The following is a 21,491-nucleotide window of genomic DNA, read 5'->3' as shown; positions in this document are numbered from 1 at the left end:
TTGATGTGCTCCGCCTTGCAAGGGTTAAAAGGAACTGAGCTGCATTCCTAGAGAGGACAGGAAATAAGGGGGGGGAGGACGAGGTCCTCCCGAGGAAATTCCCTCCCGCCCCCCCCCCCATTTCCTCTCTTCCCGGGGGAGGTTTTCGTCTCCTTTGCAGGAGCTGCGTCGGTGGCACCTTTGGGATCTTGTAAGTCTCCTCTCTCTTCCCCATAGGGCGCAGGGGGGAGAAGGGGGCAAGTCCCAGGGAGGGGCGGGGGGGGGGCAGTTTATATTCTTCTTCTTGGGCGATCCCTGGGAGCCGAGGAAGATGGTCTTCCACGAAGACGGTTTGAACAGTGAGTCCGGGCCAGTTCTGGATCCCCACGTCCTTCCACAGTGGGGACTTTGGTTTCCGGGCTGGAGCCGATCCCGGTGTGGATTTGCCAAGTGTGCCTTCCGCTTAGCACATTTCCCCTTGCGTCCTGAGTTCGAGTTCGAGCCTTTGGTCAAGGCTGTTCTCCAGCTGGAGCGCTCGCAGGCCAGTGTTTCCCAGTTGTCGGTGTTTATACTACTTTGTAAAGATTTGCCTTGAGACGATCTTTCATCCTCTTTTGACCACCAGCTTTATGCTTTCCATTTTTAAGTTTGGAATAGAGTAGTTGCTTTGGAAGACGATCATCAGGCATCTGCACAACATGACCAGTCCAGCGAAGTTGATGTTGAAGAATCATTGCTTCAACACTCGTGATCTTTGCGTCTTCCAGTACACTGGCATTAGTTCTCCTGTCTTCCCAAGTGATGTGTAAAATATTTTGATGGAATCTTTTGAGGAGTTGGAGATGGCCTTTATAAGTGGTCCATGTTTCACAAGCAGACAGCAAGGTTGGTAGTGCAATAGCTTTGTCAACAAGCATTTTGGCTTCCCTGCGAATGTCCCGGTCCTCAAACACTCTGCACTTCTGCTGCAACTGGGCAGTGCCAATCCTGGATGTGTTGGATTTGTGACCGTTATGCTCATTTCCCTTGGCTAGCAGTAAAGCTCTGCTGGATGAAATATATAATTGCCTCTGATCTATTTTTGGGGAATCCTGCAATGTGTTTGACTTTTTACTCTGCTAACTATATGTGAGAGTTCTGCTCTGGATCAATATCCAGTAGAATTTATTTATTTTTTGCAAGTAAATTTTTATTAATATTGCTCATTTATACATAAGAACAAATACAAAATTTATACCATAACTTGCGCGTATCACATCAAATCAACAAATCAAAAATACAACACAAAATTCTTTTAGGCTCCGCCGAGCCATAGACTTCCTTCCACACTTTTGGTAAGTATCAGATAAAATTGTATTCATGTATTTTATCGTTTTAATCCTGTATCATTTACTGTTAGAGTTAATTCAGGCCCGCCAGTGTCGTCTGAAAATTAGTTCCAAGATAAATCAAATATTTATTCCAATTGTCATGAAATTTCTGTTCGTCTTGATCCCTTAGTCTTCCTGTTATTCTAGCGAGCTCGGCATAATTTATCAACTTAACCTGCCAATCACTTATACTGGGTATAACTTCTGTTTTCCAGTTTTGCGCTAGCAAGATTCTTGCGGCTGTAGTGGCATATAAGAATAGTATCTTATCTTCTTTTTTAATTTCTTTACCCATCATTCCTAACAGAAAGGCTTCAGGCTTTTTGGGAAAAATATATTTGAATTTTTTTTAATGTTCATTGTAAATCATTTCCCAAAAGCCCTTCGCCTTACTGCATGCCCACCACATGTGGTAGAGGTCTCCCTCTGCCTCTCCACATTTCCAACATTTCTTATTTTTCAGCCTATAGATTTTGGCTAACTTCACTGGTGTATGGTACCATCTATATATCATTTTCCATAGATTTTCCTTTAGTACCGTACACGCCGTAAACTTCATATTGATGTTCCACAATTCCAGCCACTTCTCAAACTCAATATTATACCCAATATCCACTGCCCATTTAGTCATAGCCTCCTTCACCTCCTCGTCTTTTGTGTACCACTCCAGTAAAATATCATATATCTTAGCCAATATTTTATTTTTACCTTCTATGATTTCTATACTAAATTTAGATTTTTTATCTTCAAACCCTAGGTTCTTTTTATCTTCTTTCAACAAATCATTTACCTGGTGGTATTGTATCCACCCAGTAAATGAATTTTTGATCTCTTCATATGGTCTGAGTTTAATGCCTTGATCAGTTTTCCGTATAAGTTCTTCATAGGTGGCATTCTTCCCTCCCATATTGGTTTTTTTAACCGTTAGGACCTCTATTGGCGAGATCCACCAAGGTGTCTTCCTTTCCAGCAAGTTTTTATTTCTCTCCCATGCTTGAAATATTGGTCCTCTGAAAACATGGTTCAGGAAGCTTCTATGTGCCTTCACCTTTCCGTACCATAAGTACGCATGCCACCCGAACCTATTGTCGAAGCCCTCCAAGTCCAAGATGTCTCTATTTTCCAATCTTATCCAGTCTTTAAGCCACAATAGGCATGCCGCTTCATAGTATATGCTTAAATCCAGTAGGGAGAAGCCCCCCCTCTCTTTTTTGTCTACCAATATTTTCATTTTTATTTGCGGTCTTTTTCCCTGCCAGATGTATCTCGCTAAGGCTCTTTGCCACTCTTTACACTGTTTTAACCCTTTAAGTATAGGTATAGTTTGAAACAGAAAAAGCATTCTGGGTAGTATGTGCATTTTAACAACCGCTATCCTCCCCAGGAAGGATAATTTCATTCTCTCCCAAATTTCTAGATCTTTCTTAATGCCCCTCCAGGTGACCTCGTAGTTGTCCTTGTAGAGGTTGATATTCTTGGTTGTGATCCACACTCCAAGATATTTCACCTTCTTTACTATCTTAATTCCTGTCCTTTGTTCTAGGTCTATATTGTCTTCTTTACTTAAATTTTTGGTCAACATTTTAGTCTTATTCATATTCACTTTAAATCCAGCCACAGCACCAAATTCTTCCAATTTTTTTAGAGCCTTTTCCACATTATCTTTTGGAACTTCCAATGTTAGTACAATGTCATCCGCAAAGGCTTTAATATTGTATTCATTAATGCCCACCTTGACTCCTTTAACCTCTGTTGTTTCCCTCAGGTTCTTAATAAGTACTTCTAGCACTGTTATAAACAATAAAGGAGACAGGGGGCAACCTTGTCTAGTCCCTTTAGATATATCAAAATATTCCGATGTGGTGTTATTTATTACAAGTTTTGCTTTTTGCTCAGAATAGATAGCTTCAATGCCCTTTCTAAATCTTTCTCCCATTCCCATCTTTTTTAGGTTTTCAGTCAGGAAGCACAAAGAAACATTGTCGAATGCCTTTTCGGCATCGATAAATATCAAGGCCGCCTGCTTGTCTATTCTATTTTTCAAGTATTCAATAATATCTATCACATTTCTCACGTTATCCTTCAGTTGTCTCCCTGGTAGGAAGCCCATTTGGTCTTTGTGAATTCTACTAATCAAAACTTTTTTTAACCTTTCAGCCATTATATCCGCGAACAATTTATAATCGTTATTTAAAAGTGAAATCGGTCTGTAATTCTTCACTTCTAAAGCGTCTACCTCTTTTTTAGGCATTTATGTGATATAGGCTTCCTTCCAGGTGTTCGGGATCGTTCCCTCTTCTAAGATTTTATTCATAACTTCCCCTAGAATTGGTATCAATTGGTCGCTTAACATTTTGTAATATTTGGCCGGTAGGCCATCCGGCCCCGGTGCTTTTCCACTTTTCATTTTTTTTATTGCCTTCTTTATCTCATCTTCTGTAATCTTCTGGTTTAAGATTTCATTTTCTTCTGTTGTGATCTGTTGTAAGTGATGTTTTCCCAAATAGGTTTCTATTTCAGAATCCTGTTCCTTCTCTCTTTTATATAGGTCTTTGTAATATCTTTGGAATATCCTTTTTATTTCTTTTGGCTCTTCTACTATCCTTTCTCCATCTCTTATCTTACAGATCATGTTTTGTTTTTTCCTTTCTCTTAATTGCCACGCCAGGTATTTCCCTATTTTATTAGCTGACTCAAAGCGTTTTTGTTTCATCATTTTAATTTTCCATTCAATCTCCTGATTTACTATCATAGAATACTGGGCTTGTAATATCTTTATATTTTGTTTTATTGTCTCCTCTCCTGGTTTTGTAGTCAATTGTCTTTCATTCTCCATAAGCTGCAGTAGGATCTCCTCTTTTCTTTTCTCTTTTTCTTTTCTTAAGTGACTATTTTTCTGAATTGAGAAGCCCCTCATTACTGCCTTTCCCGCGTCCCAAACCGTCTCTACGGCTGTTCCTTTATTTCGGTTCCATTTAAGATATTCTTTGAATGTTTCCTTTGCCTTATTTACTACCTTTTGGTCATTAAATAAATATTCATTCATTCTCCATCTGGATGCTCTAACATCCTGACCCTTTATCTCCATAAATACTGGGTTATGATCCGATATAGTTTGTGGGAGAATTTCGGATTTGATTAGACTCTGTGTCAATTCCTTCGAAACCCAAATACTATCTTTTCTCCCCCAACTCTGGTTCGGGTTTGAGAAAAAGGTATATTGTTTTACACACGGGTTTTTAAATCTCCAAGCATCAATTATTCCCATATTGTTGGCCATTTCAAAAAAAGTTTTGGGTAGCTTGCCTTCCTTTCTCTTTAACTGTTTTGCTGATCTATCTAGGTCAGGTGATACCACTCCATTAAAGTCACCCATCAATATCATTTTTTGATCCATCCATTCTAATAGTTTGTTTCATAGTTCTGAAAAGAAAGTTGATTTTTTGTCATTCGGAGCATATATTTCAACGACAATTATTTTTACCCCTTGAAACGTAATTTGTACTACTATTATTCTCCCTTGTTCATCTTTGTATAATATTTTTGGGTCAAGTTTTTCCTTTATATATAGTACCACTCCTCTTTTCTTAACCCTGTCTGATGTCACAAACTCCAGCTCTAATCTCCTATTACTCAAACTACTCTTATGTTTTCTCGTTACATGCGTCTCTTGAAGACAAATTAAATCAAGATTCTTTTTTAGAAGTATATGCGCAGTCTGATTCCTTTTCTTTTTGTTATTGAGCCCATTCACATTCCAAGATAGAACTTTTAAAGCCATCACTTGTATGCAAATAAGTCTTTATCGAATCTAAGTTAAAGCTCCTGTTCTTTGTTGTCTGTCTTTTCCTTTTCACTCTCTTCTCCCGAATTTATCCCCTCGTCTCCTTCTTCACTCCCCCCATTTCTGCAAGTATCCAGTAGAATTTAAATGACATACTGTATTTTTCGCTCTATAACACGCATCTGACCATAACACGCACATAGTTTTTAGAGGAGGAAAACAAGGGAAAAAAATATTCTAAACGAAAAAGTGGATGTATGATTTTTGTGGTTCATGCTGTGGCCACAGACATGTGATCTGACGGTGAGTTTGGGGTAGCCCAATGCAAAAATCCTGAGGATCCATGTGGATCCACGCTTTGTAACCATGTTTTTGCACCACTGTGGCCCCAAGCAACAGTGGGTGCGTGATTTTTTTGGTGCAAGCTGTAGCCATGGACATGCTATGTGATCTGATGGTGAATTTAGGGTGACCCAGTGCAAAAATCTTGAGGATCCATGTGGATCCACGCTTTGTAACCAGGCTCTCTGTCCTTCTCTTCTCCCCACTAGGTGGCTCTTCTCCCGCTTTGCTGTTTCAAAGTGAGCAAAGCGAGCTACGGAGGAGGGAAGGAAGGGGAACCATGGATCCTCTGCTCACGACTGCAGCTGATCCCCCCACCATACGTAGGCATTCGCTCCATAACACGCACAGACATTTCCCCTTACTTTCTAGGAGGAAAAAAGTGAGCGTTATAGAGCAAAAAATACGGTAAATGGATATTCAATGAGGAGGGGCAGACCCATGGATTGGAGAAAAAGGTGGGATGAATATGCCACAAATAAAAAGGGGAATCCAGCCATTAGGGGCCAGTTTCGGAGCCGTCTTCCAGGGCAGTCCACACAGAGGACCTTGCAACCATCCCATGGGATCCGGAGCAGGAAGCCCCATGGCCACATCCTCTCTGTGCCAAAGGGATGGTGGCTGGAGCTTCAAGTGGGCACTGCCAGGCCCCGAGGCCACCTGAGGGACCATGCTGGATGCCAAAGAACCTCCAAGCAAGTGGGGCTGGGGGGGGTTAGGCTATGTAACACCTTCACCATCATCATCATCCCCATCCCATCTTTCACCCTCCGTTCCCAAGGCAGATTACAAGATTAAAACACAATACTGAAAAGAACTTAAAGCCACTTACAATCACAGAATGCAGGGCAGTCCTACTTTTCTTGCTTTCGAGAGCTGTCCTTTGGTCAGGTCAGGATCTGGCCCTCAGGACAAAGGAAAAAGGGACCCCACCCCAGTAGTCTGTCTTGAGAACAGGGGAGATTCCACGTTCTGGAAAAGGAGACAGGCACTGGAAATAAATGTGCCCTGGCGTTTGGGGTGGGAGGGACCCCCACTCTTGCCTTGAGTCCAAATTACACTTGGTACAAATGACTCACTTGTCAATTCTGACTTCATTCTTTCTCCTTTAAAAAAGAAACTCTGAGTCTGGGCTGTGATTCCTGCCAATACTTCTCCATGCTTGCCCAGGGAACCCTTTTCTCCTCCTTACTGTGTATCAATTTTATATCAGAAAAATGTATTTGCTTTTTAGGATTTGCCAAAACCTCTCATTAGGACAGGCAGAACTTGGCAGAAGACGTAGGGACTCCTTCCGATCTCTTGGAGACTTCCGGAGAGCCCAGATGGATGAGCAAGACTCAGCTGGCCCTGAAGCAGGAAGAGGCCATGCCATGGAAACGGGGAGCAGTGGGGAATTCTGCGAAAACTCCGTGCAGAAGATCCTGGGTGAGGAGGACACCCTCTGCTCAGAGGTGCAGAGCCAGCAGTTGAGGCAGTTCTGCTACCAGGAGGCCAAAGGACCCCGAGAGGTTTGCAGCCGACTCAAACCAGAGCAGGTAGGAGGAAGGGGCCATGTGGGGAGAGGATGTCATGGACTGGGGGACACAGAGGAATGGTGGGAGGAACTGCCAAGGAAGGAGGTTGAAGGCTCAAAGAGCCTTCTAAGCAGTTCACACCGCATACGAAAGAGTGGCCAGGATTCACCCCATCAGTCCCACAGTGGGGCTTTCCCCCTCTCGTTCCCCTGAGCAACTTGAAAGTGTCTATAGGGCTTCAGGAGGGTCCTCCCCACCCGGCCAGAACAGCACAGAGGGACAGAAGGAAGGGGGTCCTTCCATGTGGAAAACGGGAATGTTTGTGCACATGATCTGAAGAATGATTTGAAGAGCACTGTTCATAGTTTCCTTCTCCCGTCGCTGGATGTGTGAGTGTTAGATCACATGTCCTATGGTTACATTCCATGCTTGGAAGCGTGAGAACGGAAGACAGTTCCTATCACTTCCGTTCCCTTTGTTCTGTCTCCTGTTCTGCATGCGTTTTCGAATGTCTGTCTTGTTTGAAGTCCGGAGGAGTGGGTGCTGCTCTCAGCTTCAGACGGGTGAGATTGGACACCCACACTCAGGGGGAGACACACCAACAAACACCAGGTTCTGAATACCCCTCGTTAAAATACAGTGGTGCCTTTGGCTACGTTGCCATCAGGTTATGTTACCTTCTGGTTACGAACGCGGAAAACCAGAAGTACCAGACCAGGTTACTTCCGGGTTTCTCAAGTTACGCAGAAGTGGTAGACCGCCCCACACGCATTCGCAGAACAGACACTTCGGGTTGCAGTAGTTTCCGGTTGCAAACGGCCTCCGGAACAAATCCTGTTCGCAACCAGAGGCACCACTGTACACAATGAATAATTCCATTAGCCCAACAAAATATGCATCCATAAAATGCGCAGAAAAAGATTCCCATTAAAACAGGACATCAATTAAGAGGCAGAAGACAACAAAGTGTAACAGTTCACCTTTATTTGGTCTAAGAGGACAACCTTTTTCTTTTTCTTTTAGGGTCCAGTGTGCTTTGAAGATGTGGCTGTCCATTTCACAGACGAGGAGTGGGCGTTGCTGGATCCTGACCAGAGAGCTCTGCATAAGGAAGTCATGGAGGAGAATCGTCGGATCTTGGACTCTCTTGGTAAGGCTCCCTATTGGATCATCCTATCTGTTTTGTAATTCAAGACATCTCTCTATGGGAGGAACCTCTGATTTTTGGAAGGGGGTTCAACAGCGCCACCCACAGCACCTGGGATGCTAACACTCCCACAGCCAGCCTTGGATGGAAGACTGTTGACTGCTTTGCCTGTCAATATTCTTCCTCCGGCCCTGCCTTTTCAAAGCATGAAGACCAGCCAGGTGGTTGCCAGAGTGGTGCATGCTCTGGTTATCTCCTGCATGGACTACTGCTATGTGCTGTCCATGGGGCAACCTTTGAAGGTGACCCAGAAACTGCAATTAATCCAGAATGCGGCAGCCAGACTGGTGACTGGGGGCGGCCGCTGAGACCACATAACACCAGTCCTGAAAGACCTACATTGGCTCCCAGTACGTTTCCGAGCACAACTCAAAGAGTTGGTGCTGACCTTGAAAGCCCTAAATGACCTCGGCCCACTATACCTGAAGGAGCGTCTCCACCCCCATCGTTCTGCCCAGATACTGAAGTCCAGTGCCAAGGGCCTGCTGGTGGTTCCTTCACTGTGATAAGCCCACCCTGTGGAACGCCCCCCCCCCATCAAATGTCAAGGAGATAAACAACTATGTGACATTTAGAAGACATCTGAAGGCAGCCCTGTTTAGGGAAATTTTCTAATGTCTCACATTTTAATGTATTTTTAATCTTTGTTGGAAGCCACCCAGAGTGGCTGGGGTATAATTATTAAATTATTATTATTATTATTATTATTATTATTATTATTATTATTCCTGAGGCTCTAATCTGTTTGCCACTTAGTTGCAGGTGGTGATGAATTGGAGATGAAGAACGAGGGAGACCACAACGAGATCCAGACAGTGGAGGAGCCATATCAGGGTTCAGACTGTGGCGAGAGCTTCAGGCAGAGCTCCCCTTCCACTTCCCATCAAAGAAATCTCCTTGAGAAGAAACCTCATCAGTGCTTGGAATGTGCAAAGAGATTCAGATACCGAGGCCAGCTTACTGTTCATCAACTTATTCATACAGGGGAGAAACCCTATAAATGTTTGGAATGTGGAAAGAGCTTCACTCAGAGCTCCCATCTCACGATTCATCAAAGAATTCATACAGGGGAGAAACCCTATCAGTGCGTGGAATGTGGAAAGAGGTTCCGTCAAAGATACAAGCTTACTGTCCATCAGAGAATTCATACAAGGGAAAAACCTTATCAGTGCCAAGACTGTGGGCAGAGCTTCAGAAAAAAGGACAGATTAACTTCCCACCAAAGAATTCATACAGGGGAGAAACCCTACCAGTGCCAGGAGTGTGGAAGGAGCTTCAGAACAAAGGAGACTTTCACTGTCCATCAGAGAAGTCATACAGGGGAGAAACCTTATCAGTGCTGGGAGTGTGGAAAAAGCTTCATTCAAAAAGGCCACCTTATGTCCCATCAATTAATTCATACAACAGAGAAACCCTATCAGTGCCAAGAATGTGACAAGAGCTTCAGTCGAAGAGAGAGTTTCACTACCCATCAAAGAATTCATACAGGGGAGAAACCATATCAGTGCTTGGAATGTGGAAAGAGATTCAGTCACAGCTACCAGCTAAGTGTCCATCAAAGAATTCATACAGGGGAGAAGCCATATAAGTGCTTGGAATGTGGAAAGAGATTCACCCGGAGCACCAATCTCACAACCCATCAAAGGATTCATACAAGGGAGTAACCTTATCAGTGCTTTTAGTGTGGAAAGAGCTTTACTCCAAAATGCCATCTTAGGGCCCATCAAAGAGTTAATCCATGAGAAAAAGCCTATCAGTTACGAGCTTCAGAAAAATGGATAGTGTCATGTCCCATCAGAGAATTCATACAGGGGAGAAACCCTAACAGTGGCAAGCATGCGGAAAGAGCTTCAGCCACAGCGCCCGTCTTGTTGGCCATCAAAGAACTCACAATGGGGCAAACTACAGTAGTGGCTGTGTACAGATTTAATTGGAGGAGACTTTAGTTCATATGAGGTAATGGTTGCAGCTGGGTTCTTTGCCACATCTGGTGCCCCATATTAATACCTACTACGTACCCAGAGCTGTGACTTTCAAGTCCTTGGCCAAGGTGTTGAATTCCGTCTTCAGGTCATCCCTGGACAGAGGGACAACAGTGATTGGGCGACACTGATGAGGTTGCTGTCCATGCTGAACTTTTCTAGGAAGGACTTGGTGTAAAAAATGTGATAGTTGATTATAGAGTTTGATCAAAGTGTCCTAGTATTAATTGCATCCAGCCTTTTAGATAGGATGCATTAGGCTTGACTTTTGTATGCCTGCATTTTGTAACCCTCATTCCACCCTCCTGTAAGTTTCCTACCGCTTCCATCCTTTTCAGACCCTAGAAGGGCAGATGATGTTTTGGGAGAGAGATCTGTGTTGAGCTAGCATCCGTGTGAGAACTCACACCTCTCCTCAAAGGTCTTTGACACGTTTTGGGGAGAACTAAGATAGGGAGGAGGAACATCAACAGCCCCACCGTGGGCCTGGTTGCCAAGGGAACGCTGCAACATATGAGACCCAAATGACCTGGGCACTCTGGGACACCCCAAGGTAATTTCAGAGGAACTAAGATAGGGAATAGGAAAATCAGCAGTCCCATGGAAGTCCTGGTTGCCATGGGTATGGTGTCAAAGTGAGACATATGAGACCCAAATGACCTGGGCACTCTGGTGAATCCCAAGGTAATTTCAGAGGAGTCTCTATCCACATTGAGCCACGCATCTCATGGCCTGTGACCTTTCTTGATGCAAGTGGAAGAGTGTTGTGGCATTTTATGAGTCTTTGTGTGCTGTTTATATAAGCTTCCTTCTAATGTGCCTCCTGGCAGCCTTTTCAAACCAGCCCTTCTGCTGAAGAACTGGATGGCAAGGCTGTCCTATTGCAATAGTTTGAATAAACTGGGTCCCTGCAGGACTCTGAGTTTGCTCTCCTTCTCTTGGTTCCGTGTTTTCATTTAAGATGTTCCCTTACATGTGTAACAAACCGCTGGCGTAGAAGCAAATTCTTACCACACAAGCAGGTAACGTACTTTCTTATTTCTATAGCTATTAAATTTGTGCAGTGCCCTTGATCTGAAGATGCCAGGGTGGTTCACGTCATGAGTAGAGAGGTTCACAGAGCTTCCTCTTCCAGAGTCTCCAAGCTGCAAATTGGTGGGGCTCCTTGTTTTCTCCTGCTCTGGAGGGTGGGATCCGAACCAACGGCTTCAAGATAACAGGAATGGAGATTCCTATTAAACTTCAGAAAGAACTTTCTGCCAATAAGAGCATATTTATAAGCAGAAGACACACGTTCTGTTAGCATTTCACTCCTCCCATTGCAAGGATCACCTGATTCTTGTTTACTCTCTGTTCCATGAGGAAGGAATCCAGTCTGTGTGAATTCCGTCTCTGGTACTATTGCACTTTTTCTTTCTGCTGTGTCTTGCGACGAGACAGGATGTCTGTATGAGGGCTGCTCCTCTCATACGTCTTCCGTTCCTTAATCTGTAATTAAAGATCCCTCCTCTCCTCTTTTACTCTGCTAGACCGGGGGCTCACAAGAGAGCAGCTGGCAGTCCCAGAACACCAGGACTCCTTCCCGGGAACGCTGCGTAGCTGTTCCAGTGCTGGAGGAGGCCGTGGGGCCTGCAAGAGTGTTCCCTTACGTTCCCCCACCAGCCCCACAGGCAAGCTGGATACTTTTGTATCATATATACATCTGAAACCCGTTCCATTGCTAGGGGTAGGGGGTGGGATCCCCTCTCAGGCCCCTGGGGATGAGGGGGTGAAATAAAAGAGGAGATGGACCCCCCGGAGGACGGCCTTGCAGGACAACAAAGCAGCCCTGTGGGGGGGGGGCTCAGGCGACCCCTCCGGGCCTTTCACCCCGCAAGCTGTTGGTAGAGCCGGGGACTAAGAAGCCATCGAAACACCCACAAATCCCATAAATCCACGCAGGAGGACGAGCGTGAGTGGGCCCCACCCATAGAAACCCCCCTCCCCGTTCTGCAGCCAAGAGGCTTGTAAACCCTTCAATGGAGTCCCGAATCCCCTCAATGAAACATCAGGATTGAGCAATCGGCACCGTCCAAAGTGACAGGCAGTCAATCCGAAGTCAGGAAGCAGCAGCCCCGTGTCTGGAGCGCGCGATCCGCCAGGAGAGCTCGGCTCTTTTGCGCGACTCCTTGAGCGCAAGAAACCGAGAGCAGAAAGCGGGGAAGAAGCGCGCTACAAAATGTAGCAACAGCGGATACAATGTTTCTTGCAAGACAGAAACAGAGGGGAATCCAGGGCTCCCCTCCCTCCCTCCCTCCCTCAAGCAGAAGGTCCTTTGCCCCTAGGGGGGAATCCAGCTTCGCCCCAGGAGGCAGCCCATACCCCAGACAGGAATCCGGATCCTTCCAGAGGAGAAGCGCAGGAAGGCCTCGCGACTGGGAGGAGGTGTGAATCCCGGTCTTGCTCTTTGGGGAAGCAGCTCCTTCCAAGGCGGTGGGAGCTGGGATGACTGGGGGGGGGGGCACTTTCTCCTTTATGCATGACAACCACTCCTCTTTTGTGACCGTGGCGCGACGTTTTGGTGACGGTGGGAGGGATGCAAATACGACCCCCCTGGGGGCTGCGATGCCCGGGGCTCCTGCTTTGTAGAGGGAGGGGGGAGGAGCCCGGCTCGCCCAGGGTTCAAAGGAACTGGGCTGGATTCCGAGAGAGGACTGGGAATAAAGGGGGCCACGTCCCCCAGAGCCAAAGACCCTTCCTCCCCATCCCTTCCTGCAAGGGGGGGGGGCTGTTGTCTCTCTGCTCCGCAAGTGCTGCCTCGGGGGCGCCTTCGGGGATCCGGCGAGTCTCCTTTCTCTTCCCCCTTTGGGCGTCCTGGGTCTCCCGCCCCCTTTGGATTCATTTCGGTCTCCGCAAATAAGGCGCCTCGACGCGTCTGCAAAGTCCGAGGCTCCTCCCGGGCTCCGGAATAGAGAGGATGTGCGTTTGATGTGCTCCGCCTTGCAAGGGTTAAAAGGAACTGAGCTGCATTCCTAGAGAGGACAGGAAATAAGGGGGGAGGACGAGGCCCCCTCCCTCCCGCCCCCCCCCATTTCCTCTCTTCCCGGGGGAGGTTTTCGTCTCCTTTCCAGGAGCTGCGTCGGTGGCACCTTTGGGATCTTGTAAGTCTCCTCTCTCTTCCCCATAGGGCGCAGGGGGGAGAAGGGGGCAAGTCCCAGGGAGGGGCGGGGGGGGGGCAGTTTATATTCTTCTTCTTGGGCGATCCCTGGGAGCCGAGGAAGATGGTCTTCCACGAAGACGGTTTGAACAGTGAGTCCGGGCCAGTTCTGGATCCCCACGTCCTTCCACAGTGGGGACTTTGGTTTCCGGGCTGGAGCCGATCCCGGTGTGGATTTGCCAAGTGTGCCTTCCGCTTAGCACATTTCCCCTTGCGTCCTGAGTTCGAGTTCGAGCCTTTGGTCAAGGCTGTTCTCCAACTGGGGCGCTCGCAGGCCAGTGTTTCCCAATTGTCGGTGTTTACACTACATTTTTAAAGATTTGCCGTGAGAGCGTCATTAAACCTCTTTTGTTGACCACCAGCATTACGCTTTCCATTTTTAAGTTTGGAATAGAGTAGTTGCTTTGGAAGACGATCATCAGGCACCCGCACAACAATCCAACGAAGCTGATGTTGAAGAATCATTGCTTCAACACTCGTGATCTTTGCTTCTTCCAGTACACTGGCATTAGTTCTCCTGTCTTCCCAAGTGATGTGTAAAATATTTTGGGGACACCGTTGATGGAATCTTTTGAGGAGTTGGAGATGGCCTTTATAAGTGGTCCATGTTTCACAAGCAGACAGCAAGGTTGGTAGTGCAATAGCTTTGTAAACAAGCATTTTGGCTTCCCTGCGAATGTCCCGGTCCTCAAACAGTCTGCACTTCTGCTGCAACTGGGCAGTGCCAATCCTGGATGTGTTGCATTTGTGACCCTTATGCTCGTTTGCCTTGGCTAGCAGTAAAGCTCTGCTGGATGAAATATATAATTGCCACTGATCTATTTTTTTTTTTTTTTTAATCCTGCAATGTGTTTGAGTTTTTACTCTGCTAACTATATGTGAGAGTTCTGCTCTGGATCAATATTTAAATGACATAAATGTGTTCCCAAGGATATTTGTGGGGATTCAATGAGGAGGGGCAGACCCATGGATTGGAGAAAAACGTGGGATGAATATGCCACAAATAAAAGGGGAATCCAGCCATTAGGGGCCAGTTTCGGAGCCATCTTCCAGGGCAGTTCCACACAGAGGACCTTGCAACCATCCCATGGGATCCAAAGCAGGAAGCCCCATGGCCACATCCTCTCTGTGCCAAAGGGACGGTGGCTGGAGCTTCAAGTGGGCATTGCCAGTTCCCGAGGCCACCTGAGGGACCATGCTGGATGCCAAAGAACCTCCAAGCAAGTGGGGCTGGGGGGGGGGGTTAAGCTATGTAACACCTTCACCATCATCATCATCCCCATCCCATTTTCACCCTCCGTTCCCAAGGCAGATTACAAGATTAAAACACAATACTGAAAAGAACTTTAAGCCACGTACAATCACAGAATGTAGGGCAGTCCTACTTTCCTTGCTTTCGAGAGCTGTCCTTTGGTCAGGTCAGGATCTGGCCCTCAGAACAAAGGAAAAAGGGACCCCACCCCAGTAGTCTGTCTTGAGAACAGGGGAGATTCCACGTTCTGGAAAAGGAGACAGCCGCTGGAAAGAAATGTGCCCTGGCGTTTGGGGGGGGGACCCCCACTCTTGCCTTGAGTCCAAATTACACTTGGTACAAATGACTCACTTGTCAATTCTGACTTCATTCTTTCTCTTTTAAAAATGAAACTCTGGGGACTTCCAGGTTGGTGCTTCTGGTAATGGCAGATTTCCTCCGTTCGGGAACAATCCGCTCCTTGGAAACTAGGGTCTGACCGCCACGGCGAGGCGGAGACCCGTCAGAAACCACGGGCGGAAGAAGCCAGTGGACTTGGGATTCAGCAGGTACCTTTTGCACCTCCTCCACTCACGGGGAGACCCGGGTTTCGGGGCTCTGGAGCGACGTGGGGTGAGCGGCACGGTACATCGAATCAACCGCTTCTTTCAAGGAGTGAAGCCGCATTGCTGTTGCCAGAAAGCGCCGACTTTTCCTGTGGACATTTGGACTCTAAGTAATTATTCGTAAGTAAACAGAAAATTGGACTATTTAAACATCTAAATTTGGCATTTGAACGTGAAGGTCTAAATAGGAAGTCCGCCTTCTGTTTCGTAAACAGATCAAAGCAAAGACGTCGCAAGCTAAAGCCTGGGAAAAGTACTCTGTAAAGTATTACATTTTCACTATTTAAGATATCAAATACCCCCTTGGAAGCAGGAGAAGAGGGGGGAATTTTTTGTGGACGGTTTAAACCTGCAGGAGAGTGAGGGAGACGAGATAATTTACCACTGTTTCAAGCCTGGGATCGTGCTGTCAAAAAGTTTTATGATTTGAGAAACTGAATAACTGGGAATGGAATACATCCTGATGGACGGTTGAATAAGAGATACAGTGGTGCCCCGCAAGACGAAATTAATTCGTTCTGCGAGTTTTTTCATTCTACGAGTTTTTTCGTCTTGCGAAGCACCAATGCGTATTGACGGTTTCCCATAGGAATGCATTGGCGGTTTTTTAAAAAAAGGCGCAAGACGTTTCATCTTGCGAAGCAAGCCCAGAGGGAAATCCGTCTTGCGAAGCACCTCAGAAAACAGAAAACTCTTTCGTCTTGCGAGTTTTTCGTCTTCCGAGGCATTCGTCTTGTGGGGCACCACTGTATATACTCTTTGTATTATTCTTGTGGCACTTAAAAAGGATAAAAGTTGAACAGTAACTTTGATACTGGATTTTGATTTGGAATAACAAGGATAGATACAAATAGAAACTGTTTCCTTTAGAGGGAGCTTCTGAAACTGTGGCAACTGCAAAGTGGAACTTTCCACTAAGAACCAAGGGCTGTGAAATAAGTGACCTTGGAAAGTCTCTGGATAAGAATGGAAAAACAAGAAGCTCTAGTGAATGCATTTTACAAAATAAATGCTCTGTTGGAACAATTACATGAGAAGGCGGACTTGATGGTAAAGAAAATGGAAAATTTGGGACAAAGTGTATCTGATTTGGAACAAAAAGTGAACATTTTTGCAGGAACCACTCGGGATGTGACTCAGGAACCAATTTTGAAATGACAAGTTCTGGAGAAGAAGATGGAACAAACTGTTTCTGCACCTCAAGAAACTCAAGTGGAGGTCTTGGCCCCACAGAAACAAATTGATGGACATAAGTTGAATTCAGAGGTGATGGAGTTTGAGAGTCAGAATCGGAGAGACGGTGCCCCGCTTGGACTGAAGAAGGGAAGATGGGCAGATTTTCTGATGGAGGGAGGCACTGAGGGAGAGACTGGAAAAGTGGAGCTCTTCAGTCTCAAAGGGCCTGTGGAGTATGCCCTGGAACATTTTTTGGATTACAACTTTGAATATGGAGTATGGGCAAATTTGCTGAGATGGGATCAAGGAGCGGCTAAGAAGGAAGCCCTTTGGGACTTAATTTTTGGCACTAAAAGAAACTTGCAGACAGGACAGGGAGAAGAGTTAAGAGCCTCGGATAGAAGAGCACCAGGTTGATGAACTATATTCAATTGATAGAAAAGACTGACAGAATCCGAGACCAGGGAGAAGAGACGGTGGAAGAAGATTGGAAATTTTAAAAATATTATTTAGAGTAATATAGCATAATTAAGGAATGTTGGGAGATGGTGGAATGAATTTATATGACTTTAGTAGAAATATGATAAGGTTTTAAGATTAGGATTTAAGGTTTTAAGATTTAAGGTTTTTGTTTAGATTTAAGTATAGATAAATTTTAAGATTTTGATGGGAAGATAAGGTTTAAGATAATTAAACGATAGTAAGCAGTGAAAGATGGAAATGATTTGCTGACTTAATTATTAACTGGAATACAAAAAGGGGAGGTGGGTGGGGGTCGAGGAAATAAGTCATCGAAGGATAGAGATGTGGGGGGGGGAGATGTGTTTTTAAATGTTTTTGTTTTCTTTCTAGTTGTGTGGCTTTTTTGCTTTTATTTTTGATGTATTTTTTAATTTTTTAATTTTCTCTCTGTGTTTTTTCTTTTTTCTTTTTTCCTGTAATTATAAACTTTCAATAAATATTATTAAAAAAAAATAAAAATAAAAAAGAAACTCTGGGTCTGGGCTGTGATTCCTGCCAATACGTCTCAATGCTTGCCCAGGGAACCCTTTTCTCCCCCTTACTGTGTATCAATTTTATATCAGAAAAATGTATTTGCTTTTTAGGATTTGCCAAAACCTCTCATTAGGACAGGCAGAACTTGGCAGAAGACCTAGGGACTCCTTCCGATCTCCTGGAGGTGTCCTGAGAACAGAGATGGATGAGCAAGACGCAGCTGGCCCTGAAGCAGGAAGAGGCCATGCCATGGAAACGGGGAGCAGTGGGGGATTCTGGGAAAACTCCGTGAAGAAGGAACTGGGTGAGGAGGACACCCCTTGCTCAGAGGTGTAGAGCCAGCAGTTGAGGCAGTTCTGCTACCAGGAGGCCAAAGGACCCCGAGAGGTTTGCAGCCGACTCAAACCAGAGCAGGTAGGAGGAAGGGGCCATGTGGGGAGAGGATGTCATGGACTGGGGGACACAGAGGAATGGTGAGAGGAACTGCCAAGGAAGGAGGTTGAAGGCTCAAAGAGCCTTCTAAGCAGTTCACACCGCATACCAAAGAGTGGCCAGGATTCACCCCATCAGTCCCACAGTGGGGCTTTCCTCCTCTCATTCCCCTGCGCAACTTGAAAGTGTCTACAGGGCTTCAGGAGGGTCCTCCCCACCCGGCCAGAACAGCACAGAGGGACAGAAGGAAGGGGGTCCTTCCATGTGGAAAACGGGAATGTTTGTGCACATGATCTGAAGAATGCTTTGAAGAACACTGTTCATAGTTTCCTTCTCCCGTCGCTGGATGTGTGAGTGTTAGATCACATGTCCTATGTTCACATTCCATGCTTGGAAGCGTGAGAACGGAAGACAGTTCCTATCACTTCCGTTCCCTTTGTTCTGTCTCCTGTTCTGCATGCGTTTTCGAATGTCTGTCTTCTCTGAAGTCCGGAGGAGTGGGTGCTGCTCTCAGCTCCAGACGGGTGAGATTGGACACCCACACTCGGGGGGAGACACACCAACAAACACCAGGTTCTGAATACCCCTCGTTAAAATACAGTGGTGCCTTTGGCTACGTTGCCATCAGGTTATGTTACCTTCCGGTTATGAACGCGGAAAACCAGAAGTACCAGACCGGGGTACTTCCGGGTTTCTCAAGTTACGCAGAAGTGGTAGACCGCCCCACACGCATGCGCAGATCAGGCACTTCATGTTGCAGTAGTTTCCGGTTGCAAACGGCCTCCAGAGCGAATCCCATTCGCAACCAGAGGCACCACTGTACACAATGAATAATTCATTAGCACAACTAAATATGCATCCATAAAATGGGCAGAAAAAGATTCCCATTAAAACAGGACATCAATTAAGAGGCAGAAGACAACAAAGTGTAACAGTTCACCTTTATTTGGTCTAAGAGGACAACCTTTTCCTTTTTCTTTTAGGGTCCAGTGTGCTTTGAAGATGTGGCTGTCCATTTCACAGACGAGGAGTGGGCGTTGCTGGATCCTGACCAGAGAGCTCTGCATAAGGAAGTCATGGAGGAGAATCGTGGGATCTTGGACTCTCTCGGTAAGGCTCCCTATTGGCTCATCCTATCTGCTTTGTAATTCAAGACATCTCTCTATGGGAGGAACCTCTGATTTTTCGGTGGGGTTCAACAGCGCCACCCACAGCACCTGGGATGCTAACACTCCCACAGCCAGCCTTGGATGGAAGACTGTTGGCTGCTTTCCCTGTCAATATTCTTCCTCCAACCCTGCCTTTTCAAAGCATGAAGCCCAGCCAGGTGGCTGCCAGAGTGGTGCATGCTCTGGTTATCTCCTGCATGGACTACTGCTATGCACTCTCCGTGGGGCAACCTTTGAAGGTGACCCAGAAACTGCAATTAATCCAGAATGCGGCAGCCAGACTGGTGACTGGGGGCGGCCGCTGAGACCACATAACACCAGTCCTGAAAGACCTACATTGGCTCCCAGTACGTTTCCGAATACAATTCAAAGTGCCTGTGTTGACCTTTAAAACCCTAAACGGCCTCGGCCCAGTATACCTGAAGGAGCGTCTCCACCCCCATCGTTCTGCCCAGATACTGAAGTCCAGTGCCAAGGGCCTGCTGGTGGTTCCTTCACTGTGATAAGCCCACGCCCTCCCATCAAATGTCAAGGAGATAAACAACTATGTGACATTTAGAAGACATCTGAAGGCAGCCCTGTTTAGGGAAGTTTTCTAATGTCTCACATTTTAATGTATTTTTAATCTTTGTTGGAAGCCACCCAGAGTGGCTGGGGTATAAATAATAAATATTATTATTATTATTATTATTATTATTATTATTATTATTATTATTATTCCTGAGGCTCTAATCTGTTTGCCACTTAGTTGCAGGTGGTGATGAATTGGAGATGAAGAACGAGGGAGACCACAACGAAATCCACACAGTGGAGGAGCCATATCAGGATTCAGACTGTGGCGAGAGCTTCAGGCAGAGCTCCCCTTCCACTTCCAATCAAATAAATCTCCTTGAGAAGAAACCCCATCAGTGCTTGGAATGTGGAAAGAGATTCAGTCACCGAGGCCAGCTTACTGTTCATCATCTTATTCATACAGGGGAGAAACCCTATAAATGTTTGGAATGTGGAAAGAGCTTCACTCAGAGCTCCCATCTCATGACTCATCAAAGAATTCATACAGGGGAGAAACCCCATCAGTGCTTGGAATGTGGAAAGAGTTTCAGTGAGAGGTCCAAGCTCACTTCCCATCAAAGAATTCATACAGGAGAGAAACCCTATCAGTGCTTGGAATGTGGAAAGAGCTTCAGTCACAGCTACCAACTAAGTGTCCATCAAAATATTCATACAGGGGAGAAACCCTATAAATGTTTGGAATGTGGAAAGAGCTTCACTCAGAGCTCCCATCTCACTTCCCATCAAAGGATCCATACAGGGGAGAAACCCTATCAGTGCGTGGAATGTGGAAAGAGGTTCCGTCAGAGATCCAAGCTTACGGTCCATCAGAGAATTCATACAAGGGAAAAACCTTATCAGTGCTTGGAATGTGGAAAGAGCTTCATTCGAAAGGACAGTTTCACTTCCCACCAAAGAATTCATACAGGGGAGAAACCCTACCAGTGCCAGGAGTGTGGAAAGAGCTTCAGAACAAAGGAAACTTTCACTTCCCACCAAAGAATTCATACAGGGGAGAAACCTTATCAGTGCTGGGAGTGTGGAAAAAGCTTCGTTCAAAAAGGCCAGCTTAGGTCCCATCAAATAATTCATACAACAGAGAAACCCTATCAGTGCCAAGAATGTGACAAGAGCTTCAGTCGAAGAGAGAGTTTCACTTCCCATCAAAGAATTCATACAGGGGAGAAACCATATCACTGCTTGGAATGTGGAAAGAGATTTATTCTCAGAAGGCAGCTTACTGACCATCAGAGAATTCATACAGGGGAGAAACCCTATAAATGTTTGGAATGTGGAAAGAGCTTCATTAGGAGCGGCAGTCTCACTTCCCATAGAATAATTCATACAGGAGAGAAACCTTATCAGTGTTTGGAATGTGGAAAGAGCTTCAGTCGAAAGGACAATTTCACTTCCCATCAAAGAATTCATACACGGGAGAAACCCTATCACTGATTGGAGTGTGGAAAGAGCTTCAGTCACAGCTACCAGCTAAGTGTCCATCAAAAAATTCATACAGGGGGGAAGCCATATCAGTGCTTGGAATGTGGAAAGAGATTCACCCGGAGCACCAGTCTCACAACCCATCACAGAATTCATACAAGGGAGTAACCTTATCAGTGCTTTTAGTATGGAAAGAGCTTTACTCCAAAATGCCATTTTAGGGCCCATCAAAGAGTTAATCCATGAGAAAAACCCTATCAGTTACAAGAGTGTGGAAAGAGCTTCAGAAAAATGGTTAGTGATCAGAGAATCAGAGAATTCATACAGGGGAGAAACCCTAACAGTGGCAAGCATGTGGAAAGAGCTTCAGCCACAGGGCCCGTCTTCTTTGCCATCAAAGAACTCACAGTGGGGCAAACTACAGTAGTGGCTGTGTACAGATTTAATTGGAGGAGACTTTAGTTCATATGAGGTAATGGTTGCAGCTGGGTT

The 21,491-nt window shown here is 45.7% G+C and overlaps 3 protein-coding genes and 1 long non-coding RNA gene across 6 annotated transcripts in view; 3 read left to right on the top strand and 1 right to left on the bottom strand.

Moving 5' to 3' along the window:
• The first annotated feature begins 75 nt into the window (after positions 1-75).
• On the top strand, positions 76-21,284 carry LOC310684386 (uncharacterized protein). 3 transcript variants are annotated; one of them, XM_083455466.1, is made up of 4 exons: positions 76-190; positions 6,710-7,013; positions 8,016-8,142; positions 19,756-21,284. In XM_083455466.1, exons 2-4 carry the CDS (start codon positions 6,801-6,803, stop codon positions 21,009-21,011), a joined length of 1,596 nt encoding a protein of 531 aa, XP_083311592.1. In that variant the 5' UTR covers positions 76-190; positions 6,710-6,800; the 3' UTR covers positions 21,012-21,284. The 3 variants fall into 3 exon arrangements, with proteins under 3 accessions (XP_083311592.1, XP_083311594.1, XP_083311593.1); XM_083455468.1 differs by lacking the exons at positions 76-190; positions 6,710-7,013; positions 8,016-8,142 and adding exons at positions 17,721-17,820; positions 18,822-18,948 and having other exon boundaries at positions 19,762-21,284; XM_083455467.1 differs by lacking the exons at positions 76-190; positions 6,710-7,013; positions 8,016-8,142 and adding exons at positions 17,721-17,820; positions 18,822-18,948.
• The window catches only part of LOC310683504 (uncharacterized protein), a gene marked incomplete at its 3' end in the record, with an annotated part of 38,073 nt that continues 23,449 nt past the window's right edge, over positions 6,868-21,491 (top strand). The window contains exon 1 of the mRNA XM_083453437.1: positions 6,868-6,929. The remainder of the gene's footprint in view (positions 6,930-21,491) is intronic.
• On the top strand, positions 8,979-9,868 carry LOC310683505 (uncharacterized protein; the record flags this gene model as incomplete). The annotated part of the gene is made up of 1 exon (XM_083453438.1): positions 8,979-9,868. The coding sequence occupies one exon, from the start codon at positions 8,979-8,981 to the stop codon at positions 9,861-9,863; it is 885 nt and encodes a 294-aa protein (XP_083309564.1). The 3' UTR covers positions 9,864-9,868.
• The window catches only part of LOC310684877, a 35,324-nt gene continuing 24,580 nt past the window's right edge, over positions 10,748-21,491 (bottom strand). Inside the window, exon 3 of the long non-coding RNA XR_014514919.1 lies at positions 10,748-10,841. This is a non-coding gene — a long non-coding RNA (uncharacterized lncRNA). The remainder of the gene's footprint in view (positions 10,842-21,491) is intronic.

Source organism: Podarcis tiliguerta, assembly GCF_965153285.1.
Source record: "Podarcis tiliguerta genome assembly, chromosome: 8".
Lineage (NCBI taxonomy): Eukaryota > Metazoa > Chordata > Lepidosauria > Squamata > Lacertidae > Podarcis > Podarcis tiliguerta.
This window is presented reverse-complemented; position numbering and strand designations above follow the sequence as displayed.

Excerpts from the sequence above, each read along its gene's own strand:
- LOC310684386 (XM_083455466.1), top strand. The coding sequence starts at position 6,801 with ATGGATGAGCAAGACTCAGCTGGCCCTGAAGCAGGAAGAGGCCATGCC. Across the intron at positions 7,014-8,015 it reads GCCGACTCAAACCAGAGCAG|GGTCCAGTGTGCTTTGAAGA; the intron begins GTAGGAGGAAGG and ends TTTTTCTTTTAG. Across the intron at positions 8,143-19,755 it reads TCGGATCTTGGACTCTCTTG|TTGCAGGTGGTGATGAATTG; the intron begins GTAAGGCTCCCT and ends TTTGCCACTTAG.